Below are 15,942 nucleotides of genomic sequence, written 5' to 3'. Positions count from 1 at the left end.
GCCACCCCCCCACTATAAACGTGAACCCGAAGTGTGGCGAGCGCAGCGAGCCCGCGAGGGGTGGCGGTACGCGTCCTCCGACCTTTTCATACCCCCACTATCCACGTCGGCGTGGAGTTGAGAATAGAAAGTGTGGCGAGCGCAGCGAGCCCCGCGAGGGGACGCGGATACCTTAACCCAAGAGCTGTCCTTTGCCATAATTATTGCATATGTTACAGCATATGCAATACTTATGTATGCGGTAGCCGGCGATAGGGGGCGCAGATGTTAGAGCATCCCCCCCCATCTCATTCATCTCATTGTAAGGGGATCCGCGTGGGAAAAAATCGTTCGATGGACACTCACCTTCAAATGATTTTTCCACCCTTCGGTATGAAAAGTAAATCTATACTTACCGATGTGGGGGAGGCAGTCGGGAGATCCCCTTTCACGCAGCAGTGAATAGACGCTGTCTATTCCCTGGGAGATAGAGGGATCACAGAGCGATGGGAATTCCTCGACAGCATCAGCAAACGTGGAGGCGTGACTCACGGGTGCATCTTCCAAGAAGTAATGCCTCCTTTGCAGAGGTCAAATCCTCTGCATCACAAGTCCTGAATCACTCATTTAATATGTCGGGCGGTATGCTTTCAACCTATTCACTGTTATCCTAATATAACACACCGCATACCTCCCAACTATCTTGCTTTCCGTGGGAACGTCCTGCTTTTTGGGGACGTTCCCACGTCCCGTCTGGGGCCTCCAGTGTCCCGTGGCAGGGGGATGGAGTTGAGAGTCCCCCTAGCCTGAAGGGAATAGATGCATCATCATGTTAGGCCATGCCCACTTTTCCCGATTACCCAGCCCCAAATGTTGGGAGGTATGACACCCAACTGCAAATTATTGCAACGGAACACACCATTTATACACCATTTAAGTTATTTACATAACTTGTGTGTGATTGTATAATGAGCACAAATACCGTCCTTATCACAGATGTAGCGTTCCATTCTGTACAAAGATAAAACAGGTTATTTCATATTACTGTAGTTTATTATCTCTCCATACACTAGCCCAGCCGTTCTCAAACTGTGTGCTGTGAAACCCCAGGGTGCCTCGGGGCACATGCAGGGCCTGGGTGCCTAGGATTGGTGGTCCAGGACCAATTCAATTTTTTGATGGACAATGTAAGAGGCTAAACCAATGCTTGTGGCTGCCAATCATAAAATATGTAGGCAAATGTAAGCAAATCTTGTCCCTCATCACATAGTGGAACCTAAGGATAAGTTTTTTTAATTTAACATTTTTTTCTAAATTTATCAACAAGAAATTTTGGACTAAGGGTGCCGTGAAACGAATTCTGATACTCTGAGGCGCTGTGATTCAAAAAAGTTTGGGAACCAGTGCACTATCACGTTAGCATGATCTCCACATGACATATAGAGAAAAGCAGCATAGAATGCCTGAAAGTGTTTGTACAGTATATCACCTGCTCCTCTACAGCTCATTTTCTGCATCTCCTACAACAATTATCGGTTAGCAGCTCAGGTCGTATTCATATTCAGTATATCCCCCTCCTTCCTTACCCTCTATCTTCCCCCTCCCTGCTGCAGCATATGTTTGTGGGTAAACAAAGCTCGGGAAACATAAATGAGGAAGAACAGTGCCATAGAGACAGAGCAAGAACACACAAAGCCTGAATCACCCGAAGTGTACACACACACAGAGCCAGATCAAAGGCAGCTGAGACAGCAATGCGGCACAAGTGACCCTAGCAGAAGGATCGGACCCACAAGAGAATTGCACTGACATCAAACACTTCTACCAGAAAGTCACCCAAGGACACACAGGTGGGCAATGTTTTTGATTGATATAAAAAACCTTTAATATAGTATACCACTAGGTTAATATCTTATCTATCTTTCTATCTCTTAATAACCAGTGTAAAATATGTTTTTATTTCAGTGTTAATGATTTTTTTTTTCTTCTGCTCACAGTTGTGGAATTGACATATAAAACACATATTTCGGTATTTATTGGGGATTTTAATAGACAAATGAACATCCATGTTTAGGGGGAAGAGGTTTAGTTATACTATTATTTATGACCAATTATTTATATAGCGCATACATATTCCCCAGCGCTTTACAGAGAATATATGTATGTATGTGCTGATGGGGTAGTAGCTTGAGTATGTGTGTAATCATAGATAAAATACAGTAAAGCCCCCCTACATCTTCCATATATTTGAGTAATATTGGATATTAAACATGTTTTAAAATCCCAATCAGTGATTTTTAATAAGCTACATTTCTTCGATCCTCTGATGGATGGTCGATCATTGAAGGCAGGTGGTCAGCTCACCAGTACGGCGCTTTAGAGTGGGTCGGTGGATCAGGGGATAGCGGCAGCTGATGTATGGGGGCCTCTAGGGTGTGTGCATGCAAAGAAACATGCATTAAGCAGCGGAACACTTGTGGGTGTTCAATCCTGTTTCAAAATACAAACTGAGGGTGATCTGCGGCTGCTTATGTTTGGCTGAATGCATCTAAATCATATTTTTGTTACTATAAAGTAGCATCAGCGATCATTTTGCTTTAATATGGCGATGGTTGAAATTAACAAAAGTTACAAAACATAGTTGTGTTTTATCCTTTGCGGGGGAAGGTAATGAATGTGTGGATTGAATTCTTTCATTTTCTCTTTTCGACATGTTTCAATTTCCTTTTACATGATAAATGTGTTTATTATTAGCAACTTTTTCCTGGCATGTATTGCATTGTGTATGGATTGTGTACTATGGGGGTGATTCAGTCCTGATTGCTGCTGAGCGAATTAGCAGCGTCCAGTGATCCGGTAGACACCGCCCTTCTATAGTCAAATCCTGCCTTGTACATTAATGTGCTTGCTGTGGTAATAGAGTTGTAGGGCTAGCGTAGAATTCGTAGCCGAGCAAAAATGTCCAAAATCCTTAATTACAGGCTCATTATCAAATGATTTTTCCACTGGGCACCAGGCACCAGGCACCAGTCACCAGTCATCACAAGCCAGGAGTAGCCAGTATCTGCAATGAACGGCGGTCGGGATCCCGGCGTTCAGAATCCCGACCGCCGAAATCCCGACAGTTTCTCCCTCAGTTGGTGTCCACGACACCCCTAGAGGGAGAATAAATTAGCGTGCCGAGCGTAGCGAGGCACCGGGCCCGCTGCGTGGCAAACGCAGCGTGCCCGCAAGGAGGGGCGATCCACGTCCCCCCCTTGTCGGGATTTCGGCGGTCGTGATTTTGAACGCCGGAATCCCGACCGCCGGGATTTCATACTGAATCCGAATAAAGGCATATCTGGCCTAGTGCTGACATCATAACCCCTCCCCTAACAGGCCTTAGCATGCCTAGCCACCCACAGATGCCTACTTCCTGTCAATCCCAATTGCGAAGGAAACAAGTAGCAGGATTTCTTCGCTAGTAGTCGTCACGTATATGTGTACCACGAGCCAAATACATGTGCAGTGTATCGATAATCGAGGTCTGGAGCAGGCCCTATATTTTCAGCATTCAATACTATCACTGAGAAGTGACATCTTCAGGCGCATATACTACCAGTCCTTTCTGCCATGCGTAAAGCAAGTGCAATATGTGTCTTGTGTGGATTCAGTATTGAATCCCGGCGGTCGGGATCCCGGCGTTCAGAATCCCGACGCCGGAATCCCGACAGCCGAAATGCCGACAAGGGGGGGACGTGGATCGCCCCCCCTTGCGGGCGCGCTGCGCTCGCCACGCAGCGGGCCCGGTGCCTCGCTACGCTCGGCACGCTATTTTATTCTCCCTCCAGGGGTGTCGTGGACACCCCAGGAGGGAGAAAGTGTCGGCATTTCGGCGGTCGGGATTCCGGCGTCGGGATTCTGAACGCCGGGATCCCGACCGCCGGGATCTTAACTGCATCCCGTCTTGTGTATGTGGCCAGCTCTGCAAGCTACAGAGTATAATGGGTCTTTTTGTGGAGAACATTTAGTGGTAGTGACACAGAGGCAAATTCCATCCACGCAGCATGAGCCCAATAATCACAATTACGTTTTCCTATAAACATTTATTTTATTTTTGAAAAACTAATTGTCATATTTACCATCTAGCCATGAAGTTTGGGATCATTATAATGTGCATTCATTACTATATAATGTTGTACTTTATCTGTTCATTGTATTGTCAGTTTTTTTTATGGTTTAGGTCAGACTATGCAACATATGTTTTATACCGTGTTGGTCTCTCCAGTGATTGGTTTCCTCTTCTATCTATATATCCCATAGGCTTGTTCAGCATGGCCATGTCACCTGAGGCATTCCAGGAAGTAGAGACAACAACTTGCCTCTTGAGTGGTGCCAGCGCACTCGCCTCCCGTGTAAGCCGGGCATCTTTAGCTGTACTTTTCTTCATTCGCTTTGGTATTTTACTGATTGGATGTCGCACAATCTGGCAGGATGAAGAGAAAGACTTTATTTGCAATTCGTCAAAGCTACTTTGTAAACCAAGTTGCTTTGACGAGTTCTCCCCTATTTCCTCATTCAACCTTTTCTCTTTGCAAATGGTGGCATTGCTTACACATTCTCTGTGTGTGGCCTGTTTCAGCCGTTCAAGCTACCAGGCAAGGGACGGCTGGCTGCAGGCACAGCTCAGAAGAAAGCAGGTTCAAAAGAGACTTCATGTAATCATACTGATGAGCAGGATGTTCATAGAAGGTATCTTCATCTTCACTTTTTATAAAGTTACAGATGGGTTTGTGCACCAAAGGACTGTTCAGTGCCACTCTGCACTATGTGAAAGTCTTGTCTTCTGTACAGATGCAAACCCAACCATTAAGAACACCTTCAGTATGTGCCTGTGTACAGCATCTGCAGCCAGTGCCATCATATGCCTGTGGGAGCTCATAGCCAGCCTGCTACCCATACAACATGTCAGCAGTTCCTCAGCCAGTCCGTCAGCATGTAAGAAGCAGCACTTCTAGAGGATACAATATCTGGATCTTGTTAATCAAGATAATGTACATTTTTGTTTCAGTCACCAAGAAAACCACATTGGTGTCTATTACTTGATGTGAATAGTTGGTCGTTTTTATCCACCCAAACCAACAGGTAGCTACCGTAGTTCATCCCCTCCCAGTAACAGCTGCAGGAGCTGGAGTCTCTAACGGATACAAGGGAATTAGTGATCAAAGGTCGGTATACTTCCCCTTTCTGACATCACCACACAGAGCAATCATTTATGCCTGAGATCTCTGCGGATTTGCACAGACTTTATTCTTATACATTGTGGTAAACAAACTAGCTACATACAAAATACACATTTAACAATGTAATGGTTAATCATGGTGGTCAGAGGATTACATGCAGATCATTGATGAGATGCATGACGGTGGTGAGATTACCGACGGCAGCCTCCCAATGGATTCACCAACCCTCCATTCCTGCAGGTTAACCCTCCCAGTTATTACTTAACCCTAAATTTCCCACTCAGCATCCTAACTGTAACCCTTCCACCCCGCAGTCTAACCCTAGCCCCACTTTAAGTGACTAACCTCCCTCCCCACAGCCTAACCATAAGTCCACCCCTAGTGCTGAAACCAAACACACCGGCTTAACACTAACCTGCTCTGCATACTTACAATACGGATGCCAGCAGTCGGGATTCTGGGGTCAGCATCTCCTTCGCTGGGCAGGGCCGGTGTAAGGCTACTCAGCACCCTAGGCAAAACTTCAACCAACTTCCCCCCCCCCCCCCCCCAAAAAAAAAAAAATCACGTGGTCTCCCCAGCCGCCCTAGGAAGATGGGCAAGTCCCCTGCTTTCCCTGGAGGCCCTCTGCAATTTCCCCTTTGCCACCCACAAAAGAGTACAAGGAGGAGGGTAGCAGCAATGTATTTCTCAAGGGAAAGTATGGCGGTGAGAGGTCTTAAAAGTTCCACAGTCGCCACCTGCATTAAGTACAAGGATCCTCATAGACATCCTTGAATTTTTGATTTGCCGACTTGGTGGCGCCCCCCCCAGATCCTGGCGCCCTAGGCAGATGCCTAAAGCTGCCTAATGGTAGAGCCGGCCCTGTCGCTGGGGTATATTCAATTGTAGTGGGATCCATTTTGACATTCTTTTGTCAGAATGGATCCGACATGGGATATTCAAAACAGATTGCTGAACCCCTTCCAACCTATTCAAGTCTGAAACTGCCATCTTTTCGACAAGACGGCAGTTCTGACAGCTATTGAATATACCCCTGTGTCCGCATTCTGGCTCTGGTCTTCTGGCCACATGTCAGGATTCCAGTACCAGTATTCTAACTGCCAGCATCCCAACAGCCAAGATGTTAACCGCATACCGGTCAGACACTGTTAACCTTAGAGTGACACTTTTCTGATGACCGGTTCTTCTCTGCAATTCAATCACAATATATTCTCATATGTGCACTGCAATGTGGTTCACCTTGAAGAACCTAGAAAATGATATAGTAAGTTCTTGAAGATAAAAATATGAGAAAACCACCAGCAACATTAAAATGATAGTGTTGTAAAATGACACTGAGATTTATTATAGAAGAGCCTGCACTGTTTACAGAACACAAGAGAAACATGCCCTGCAACATACTCTTACCAGACACAAAACAGCAGCTGATCAGCACCTTGTAGATATTTCCCTAAGACTCTGCAGATAACTGGAGGGAGCTGGCATCTGCATGAGGCACAAGGAGACCAAAAGGACATACGGACTATCTGCAATGCACAAGTCCCAGGATGCCAGGAGTACCGCTCACTTATAACTAAGCTGACTTTTGGAAACTGTCCATACATACAATTTGCTAATATATATTCTTATAAGTGACAAATATTGAATTTATATTTTTAGTATTAGCAGCTCGGAACAGAAACTGTAAATACCAGAATGCTAAAATGGTAATATGTACTGTGCATTTGTATTCATAAATAAAATGAATGAGAGATATCCAAAGTAGTCCTGAATGCTACTACCTGTGCCATAGTTACCTAACCTCCTGCATTGCGCAGGAGACTCCCTGAAATTATAGCAATCTCCCTCTCTCCCTGATTAGTCAAGCAATCTCCCTCATTTCACCTAGTCCCCATTATGTAGCTGTTATATTTCTGGGTAAAAAGGAATGACAGATAGATATGTTTATATTGAATCATCAGTCATTTCCCAGCATTGTTGACAAAACACAATGGGGCAGATACATTAACCCCTTCACGACATTGCCTTTTAAGGTAATTTTTTTTTTTTTTTCCTCCTTGCGTTCAAATAAGCGTAACTTTTTTAATTTTCCGGCTATATAGACACATGAGGGCTTTTTTTTTGCGGGACAAGTTGTACTTTGTAATGGTACCATTTACTATACCGTATAATATTCTGGGGAATCAGGAAATAATTCAATGTGGGGTAAAAAAAAAAAAAAACGCCATTGCACAATTTTGCGCTGGTTACGGTTTTTTTGGAGTTCATAGTTCGTTTAAAATGATGGGTTATCTTTATTCTATGGGTCGTTACGATTCTGGTGATACCAAACTTATATAGTTTTCGTTATGTTTTACCACTAAAAAAAAAAATCGCAACTTTTACGGTTTTTCTAATTTGCGTTGCGTCGCCATGTTCTGCGGCTTATAACTTTTTTATTTTTCCACCCACGGACCTGGGTGAGGGCTCATTTTTTGCGGGCTGAAGTGTACTTTTTAATTAATACCATTATGGGATATGGGCGACTTTCTGATCTCTTTTAGTTATTTTTTTTTGGGTACGCGATGCGACCAAAAAACGTAGTTTTGGCGTTGGGGATTATTTTCCGTTTACGCCTTTAACCGTGCGGGAGAACTAATGTTATATTTTAATAGATCGGACTTTTAGGAACACGGCGATACCAAATATGTTTATTTTTTTTATTTTTTATTTATTTTTATTTGGGAAATGGGGAAAGGGGGGTGATTTGAACTTTTAATATTTTTTTATTTTTTTTTTATTTTTAAACTTTATTTTTTTTTTTTTTTTACTTTTACTACAAGGCCCCCTAGTGTACTTGACCACTAGGGGGCGCGATCGCCTGTACTAGGTTCAGCCATAGAGCTCTATGGCTGAACGTAGTGATTTTATGCACTTCCTATTACATCCTGCCTGAGGCAGGATGTAATAGGTATGCATACACGGCCAGCACAGGGGTCTACATTAGACCCCTGGCTACCATGGCAACCGGTCTGCACCCTCCGATCTCGCTGCGGGGGGCCCCGATCGGCGCCGGAGGGGGGCGCCCCCCCTCCGATCAGCTATTTAAGCACTGTGGGCGCTTTGCCCGCGGTGCTTAAAGGGTTAAACGGCCACGATCGGCGAACTCGCCGCTCGTGGCCGTGAGAGCAGGGACCTGGCTGTAATATACAGCCATTACCTGCTCTCTTTCAAGCCAGCTCACTCCGTGAGCTGGCTTGATTCCCCCGCAACCGACATATGACGTATATATACCAGAGAAGAGAGAAACTGAAGATAAAGTGGAGATAAAGTGAAAGAAGATAAAGCACCAGCCAATGTATGTGCTTGAAAATGACACTTGGGAGATAATTGGCTGGTGCTTTATCTCCATCCACTTTTTCTCCACTTTATCTCTAATCCATGTTTAATACAGCTGCCCAAATGATCTCTTTGGCTACATGCATGTCTTGTGGCCATTAATATAGAACCAAATGTAAATCACTATAGATGAACTGGATTCGGTATGAAATCCCGACGGTCAAAATTCCGACAGGGTCAAAATACCAACATTTAAAATCCCGACATCGCATGCGATTTTGTGGGTCATGTGATGCGATGCGATGCCCCAGGGCTGAGAGAGCAGGGAATAAATTACAGTAAAAAATCGCATCGCATCGCATGACTCTTAAATGGCCCACCCGATGCGATTTCCCTACGGAGCCGTACGTAGCAAAACTGGGCGCCGTGATAATACACAAGTACCCATTTTTCCTCTTGCCTATAGCATACCTCCCAACTTGTGAGTGACGGAAAGCAGACATTTTGAAGGCATGGCCTATTGACAAGCGGAGTGGCCTATACTCGCTACTCACAACTACACCACCACCACCCCCCCTGGCACACGGGACCGTCCCCCAAAAATAGGATGGTCCTGCGAACATCGGGACAGTTGAGAGGTATGCTATAGGTCGTAGAGAACCTTCCAACCATTTGCATTCTATCCAGAAACTTTGAAAGTGATACAATTTTTCACAATATGACTCATTTCATTCGTATGAGGTAAGATGTCTATCATAAAGAATGCTTAAAGGTGCCCATCCACTATTCCAATTTGGGCCCTTTTTTATCTGATATCGAATGACTTGGCCGAGAAATTGTATGAAAAGTGTCAAATTGGATGTGATTTGTCTCCGATTCTGATCCGATGTGCGGTCCTGTGTGCATCAGATCCAAACCGGAGATAGGACCTGCTGCACCAAAGATCTATCGGATCCCACAGCCATGACTGCGGTCATACATGATACATTGTATGCAAAGGGACCGCATACCATACATCCTGCCTCCCGGGAGTTGCCGGGTGAGTTGGCGGGGTATCGCATGGATTTAGAGTTGGTTAGGAAGTAGCAAAAGAGTGAATATATTGCCCTCCACCAAAGTGTCAACAGCATCAGTCTTGTAGAACTTAAAGAAGGTAAGTACATGTAATCAGGTGAGCAGTCTACAAGCTCAAGAAAAACCACAATAGGATAGTGACCAGGCACTGATCTATATGGTAAAAAACATGTATCCATGTAAATAGTCTCTCTCGATACCCCACGATGTTCTTTAGAGGTTCAGGGGGTTTCCTATTGGACCACACTGACCCGAGTTTTGGTCCCTATATGCACATAGCATTTTCTTTTTTATCCAGTAACTCCCACTCCAACGGTCATACACTGTACAAGGGGCGGTTTGTGATCTTACTGATCTTGGAACTGGTCCCTATATTCTCATAATGGGCCCCATACATCAGCAATCACAATTTATGGATTTTCAGATATAGGGATTTTTTGGCCAGATAAATGGATTTTACAATCTATCTGACTTTGCCCACACATTACAGATTTATTTCAGTGATCGGCAGATTTTTCCATCTGAAGATTGCATCTTCATATCTGGAAATTGCCCAATCGATTGCTGTTCATAATGTAAATAGATGAAGAAGATGAATTGGGAATGCCCACACATATAAAAAAGATCTGCAGATAATACCAGATTATTAAACATGTTTAAAAACCTGATTAAGCAATCGATTGGCGATTTTGATTGGGATTGCCAAAAGGGGGAGCCCACACATCTAAAATTAATTGTGGCAATCATCTCCATATCTGAAAATTGTCACAATTAATTGCTGATGTATGGGGCCCTTAAGGGTTTCTTTGGGATGAATGCCTCCTCACATGTCAAACCAGCATACTCAGATAGAAGATCAACTGACCTGTACAACAGTCCCTATGTTCACGTAGCAGTGTCTTTAATGTAGGGATCCTCCCAAATCAGGATACAAGGGATGGTAATTGTCTCCAAAAAGTATTTATTCCACATACAAGTAAAAAAATCCAAAGTAAGATAAAATGGTAAAAATAGAAGCCCTTAACTTCTCACTCGGAATGAGTAGGATTTCAGTGATGTACCCAGATGTTAAAGGTGGATAATAGTCTCTCCTGGGTCCAGCGTCCTAAAACACCAACGCATTTCTGACAATGCCATCCTTCCTCATGGTGTCTCTCCTTAGTTAGTGATTGCCAGCAGAGAGGGGGGGGGGGGGGGGGTATACTGGTAAAGTAGCAATGAGAGCATGATTACTGAGTGGTATACCAACAATACTACCATGTCTTCCCTGAGCATGCCCCACTCAGGTACTAGTCAGGCCCCCCTATGGTATTGTTGCCAAGATCGCATGAGGTTGGGCCCATCCCATAGGGTAGGACTGTGGGTAAGTGCTTTTGACCCTCCAGAGTAGCAGTGTCAAGGTAATGATATCAAGATGTTATAGGTGTCTGCAAGATGCCTTGAATGTAGTTCCCATAGTACAGTGTTTGTCATGACATGGCACATATGCAGGGTATTAATGGTGTAATCAGTATATGCAGAACTTGAAATTAGTGTCTCTTGCAGAGAGAGGATATGCAGTATAGCAGTTTTCTCACAGTACTGTGTCGGTCACAGGTGGTGATTCCTGAGCAAGTGAATACAAAATACACATACAGTATGTATAGGCATATTTTTCAAAATGGTCACAAAATATCCATTCTTACTTACCTAATAAGCTGGAGGATAAAAGTCCTAAGAGGCTTGCAGGAGTAACAGATAGTAGAGTTATAGTTGTCAGATAAATACATATTTACCAGAGAATCCCATGGGCCAGTTCAACAGTTTTGTTCTCTTTTGTACGCTTGTTCACCAGGTGTATTGTGGACCTTATTCAGGTCAGTTCGTAGCTAGTCTGTGTTCCCACCAGGACCGATGTTTTGTTAGTGCGCATTCGCATTTCTGCGCATGTGGGAACATTTTGTCACCGGGTGCACGCACCCAACATAGCGGGCAAGGGGGGCAAGAGAGGGGCATGGGGCAATGGGCGGGGCCATTACCATATGGGAACGCCCAGCGTTTAATGGGTGTTCCAATGAGAATGCTGGGCATTCTTATGGTAATGAGGCAGGTGACATCACCGGATGTAAACTGTCCGCCCATTTCCGTCGAGCATGTATATGTAAGTGACTTGAAAGTCACTTTTATATTCGTGCACTTTCCACATCTAGATGTTCCCCGTAGCATGCGGATGGATGCTTCTGTTAAACATCCATTTGCAGCCTGTGCGTGACAACACACGCTGCGAGGGGGGGGGGGGGGTTGGGGGCGTTCCAGCATTCATCGGGCGGGGTTTGGTGGACTTGCAGCCTTGCAAATCAATCAGAATAACCCCCTGTATGTGTACACATTACCAACTATTTTGCCAAGTATTCCTGCTGATGCTCCTCCACTCATAGGCTTCATTTTTCTCTTGAGGTTTCCACAATTATTTTTTCGTTATATCCAATTTGTACGCCTGAAAGAAAATATATACATTTTTGTCCAAAAACACAGAGGAGGTCATTCAGGTTCCTTCTCACCATTGCAAATTCGCAAAGGAGAGCAATATTTTACGAGTGCACATGCACATAAACATATATGCGCTTGTGCAGCTGCTTGATGTGAGCAGCCATGGCGAATTGATTATTTCCCGGCCACTCGCACACAGCAGTGCGGGTGGGGGGCGTGGGCCAACGGGCCATCATCTCGTCCACAGGAAATTCCCATGAAAATACTGGGTCTTCCCATGGAAATTCACCCGTGACGCAGGTGCAGGGGGTGGGCAGCTGACGTCAGTGTATGGCAGCTGCACAGGGCGCTTACAGATGTAAAACCCCAGAGAGGTGTTTTACCATCTGCAAGCGCTTGCAACATAATTCAATGGTCGGTGACCATCGAATGATTTCCCCCTGCACGCAATCTGTGAATGGATGTTTATGCAATACATCCATTCGCATGCATGCGGGTGCAATCTGCGGTGGGCAGTGGGCAGACCTGCGTGCGGGCGGCGTTTAGTTGTCTCGCAAAGCTTTGCGAGTCAACCTGAATGACCTCTTTAGTTTCAGTGAACCCTTTGTGCTTTAACTGGAAAAAGGCCAGTTTTACTGGGAAAAGGAGCTAAGGAGGCTGTTTCAGAGATTTTGCTTCGCTTACTCAAGGCAGGAGAAACAGCAATCCCCAATTAGCCATTGCTTTGATCAGGGGTAAATAATATTGTCCTTATCCTGGGTAAACACCTACAGATATATCTATCCAATCTATCTGGTGGGAACAATAATCTGGCAATGTATTGGAGCATAGGAGACCCAAACATTTGCTTCCAAATGCTGGAAAACAACAATAGTAATTCAGATAAATTGGTTGAAGTTGTTTATCAGATTAAACCAAACTATCCTTTTTATCCATTATCCAGTGTTTGGGAGCAATTGATCGACTGTCATTTTCTCCCATACATTACCAGATGTTTGTTCCCACCAGACACATACATCTTTGAGTGTGTACCCAGCTTTAGTCTTTTTAGCAGATAGGTTTGAAAGCTGTAAATTCCAGTACAGCTGGGTACACATCCTCTATAATCGTTAGACACCTTTGAGCATGTTTTATTGTGTGAAAACAGATCGCAAGTGAAGATAACATTTTATGTGCAGTTTCATTTCATCAGATTCAATGGTACAATATCAGAGAAAATTTGTCGTATGGATGCGCTTTCTGTCAGATGCTTCTCCAGCACCAGCGCTGCCTCCGATTCTTGGCAGCAGATATTTTATACAGAAGAGTTTCATGGATCAAACATAGATTATAAAGGTGTATACTCAGGAATCTGCACTCTGGTCAGGACTTTCCAAACGTAAGCAAAATGGAAAGTAAAAGTACAATGAAAATACTGTACAGTATGATTTCACAAGTGTGTACCTAGCTTAATCCTGCATGTTCATCTGGACTTTCAGTAGTTAATAAATTGTAATACAATCATCTCTCAGGTATGATTGTATAGTGTCTTCGAACCTTTACTGCTCTAACCAAAAGAACCAAAGCTCTTGGAAAAGGAGATGAATAAACAGTTAGCTACATCAAGGGAATACTAGCTACCTAACTAGGGGGGTTATTCTAGTTCATTCTTTCTGACAAAATCCTTCTTAGATGGACAAAACCATGTGCACTGCAGGTGGGGCAGATGTAACTTGTGCAGAGAGAGTTAGATTTGGGTGGGGTTTTTCTTCAAAGTGAGATCTATATTGCAGTGTAAAATCATGCAGTCAGTATTTTCCCTGCACAGAAACAAAAAAACTCACCCAAATCTAATTCTCTCTGCACATGTTACATCTGCCCCCCTGCAGTGCACATGGTTTTGTCCATCTAAGAAGGATTTTGTCAGAAAGAATGAACTAAAATAACCCCCTAGGTGCGGATTCTAAATTGGGGTCAAAGCAACAAAACAAGTAATTTTGCAGCTGGACAAACCATGATGCAATGCAATGGGTGCAAGCAGTGGTGTAACAATCAATATATTTTATATCTTTATTGTGTTTAAATGTTATATGATTTTACAATTCCAATAAAAATTTTGAATATATTAACTTGTTATTTTATTTAAACAGTGTGTCCGTTTTCATTTTTGTCCAGACAGAAGTATTCAGAGGTTAATTACACCTAACAGTGCAATAAGCCCCATTCTGTTTTTTTCTTGTGTTTCTAAAGGTGAGTACACACGGGTGCAATTTCATGTAAAATCGCTGGGAATATGGTCGCTGAGCGACCATATTGCCAGTGATTTGGAGCGCAGCTGGCGATAAATCGCCAGCTGCGCGCTCCCGTGTGCACTGCCTAATGGTCGCAGGAGCATGCTCCTGCGACCAGCGGCTTTCCCCGGCGATCGATGTGCTGGGAGGTCAGTGCCGGGGAGATCAGCGTTGATCTCCCCAGCCCCGTGCCGCTGCTCCCTCCCTCCTCCCATCAAAGTGACAGCAGCAGCGTCTGCTGCTGCTGCGCTCCCCCTCCGCCCCGTAGCAGTGTCTCCTTTTCATCGCTGATGAAAAGGAGACACTGAGCAATATGATTGCTGGGGATATATTGCTAGCAATATATCCCCAGCAATCATATTACCCCGTGTGTACACAGCATAACCCATTTTATGAGTATAGGCATACTCATTGGGACGTGTGCAGCAGTAGGTGCTAAGGATACGTATTATTCTCCCTGTGGGTCTTATAAATAAGCACCAGGTGCTTTGTAGGCTGGATAAGGTTTTTAAACGGTCTCCAGCCCGCAATTTATCTCTCAAAGCAACAAAACAAGAAATTTTGCAGCTGGACAAACCATGATGCAATGAAAGGGTGCAAGCAGTGGTGTAACAATGCCACCACAGTTCAAGCCGTGGCTTGAGGGAGCTGGCACCTTGTGGGCAAAGGGTCTCTGCAGATTCCATGTGGCCTGGCTGTCTGCATGGAATCTACTAAAAATGGCTGCTGTCTAGCATCTGTCAGGGTGGTGCAGCATATATAGAATTACCTGGAAGTAACAGGTTCTGGGAAATCTTCGCACCAGTGAGCAAGAATCCCCTGGCAACATGCAAGAAACCCTGGCAACGAGCATGTATGTAAGAAAGTATCATTAATGTATGGGGGAGTTGTGCCAGAAACTTTTTTGTTGCATCAGTGGGTGCAAATACATTTATTTTTACCTGCATGCAGATATACATTAACCATTAATGCTATATGGCTGAAGCTAAACACTCACTGGCATTTCCAGCCATTGATAATAGCTGCCTTTGTATGTCCCCCCTCTGTTCTTTTCAGGGCTGCTGCATAGAGCTGTCAGCCTCTATGTGTAAGGGGGCATATACACAAATAACACAAAAACACAATATAAACACACAAAATTATTGTATAAAAAACACTAATTTGCATGCATGCAAAACCTCAATAAAAAAATTATTAAAAAGCCATTTCACTGCATATGCATAAGGTGTAACAAATAGTTACCAGTTCCTGATTGGGTGGATAAATTGGCAGGTGTGGACAGATGTTTCAGTCTCGCACAAAGTTGCTGTGGGCAAAATTTTGTAAATCCTTCCAAATGGGATCAGGGCTTCCAGGACGGATACACACCATATGTATAGCAAGATCTCCTTAATGGTACTTGGTGCTGTCTCCTCTAATCATGAAGGCATAGGTGAATTGGCCTGATGGATGTACCAAGCCAGATGCCTGGTGTTGTTAAGCCCTTTCTCCGGGTGCTGCGCCAGCCGGCGGCCCGACTTTGGCTGAGATAAACGGTACTCCACTGAGTCAGGATCAACCCAGCACTTACGTGTGCTGACATCTGCAGCGCAGACCTCTTGTGTATA

At 44.3% G+C, this 15,942-nt stretch overlaps 1 protein-coding gene across 1 annotated transcript; it reads left to right on the top strand.

Annotated features, from left to right (window-relative positions):
- Positions 1-1,513: 1,513 nt before the first annotated feature.
- LOC146074629 (gap junction beta-1 protein-like) lies at positions 1,514-7,030 on the top strand. Its single transcript, XM_083182958.1, has 2 exons — positions 1,514-1,829; positions 4,282-7,030. Exon 2 carries the CDS (start codon positions 4,293-4,295, stop codon positions 4,974-4,976), a length of 684 nt encoding a protein of 227 aa, XP_083039084.1. The 5' UTR covers positions 1,514-1,829; positions 4,282-4,292; the 3' UTR covers positions 4,977-7,030.
- Positions 7,031-15,942: the final 8,912 nt, after the last annotated feature.

This window comes from Crinia signifera, chromosome 1, assembly GCF_055691185.1.
Source record: "Crinia signifera chromosome 1, ASM5569118v1, whole genome shotgun sequence".
NCBI classification, from domain to species: Eukaryota; Metazoa; Chordata; class Amphibia; order Anura; family Myobatrachidae; genus Crinia; species Crinia signifera.
The sequence above is the reverse complement of the archived record's forward strand: the minus strand, read 5'-3'. Positions and strand labels throughout refer to the sequence as shown.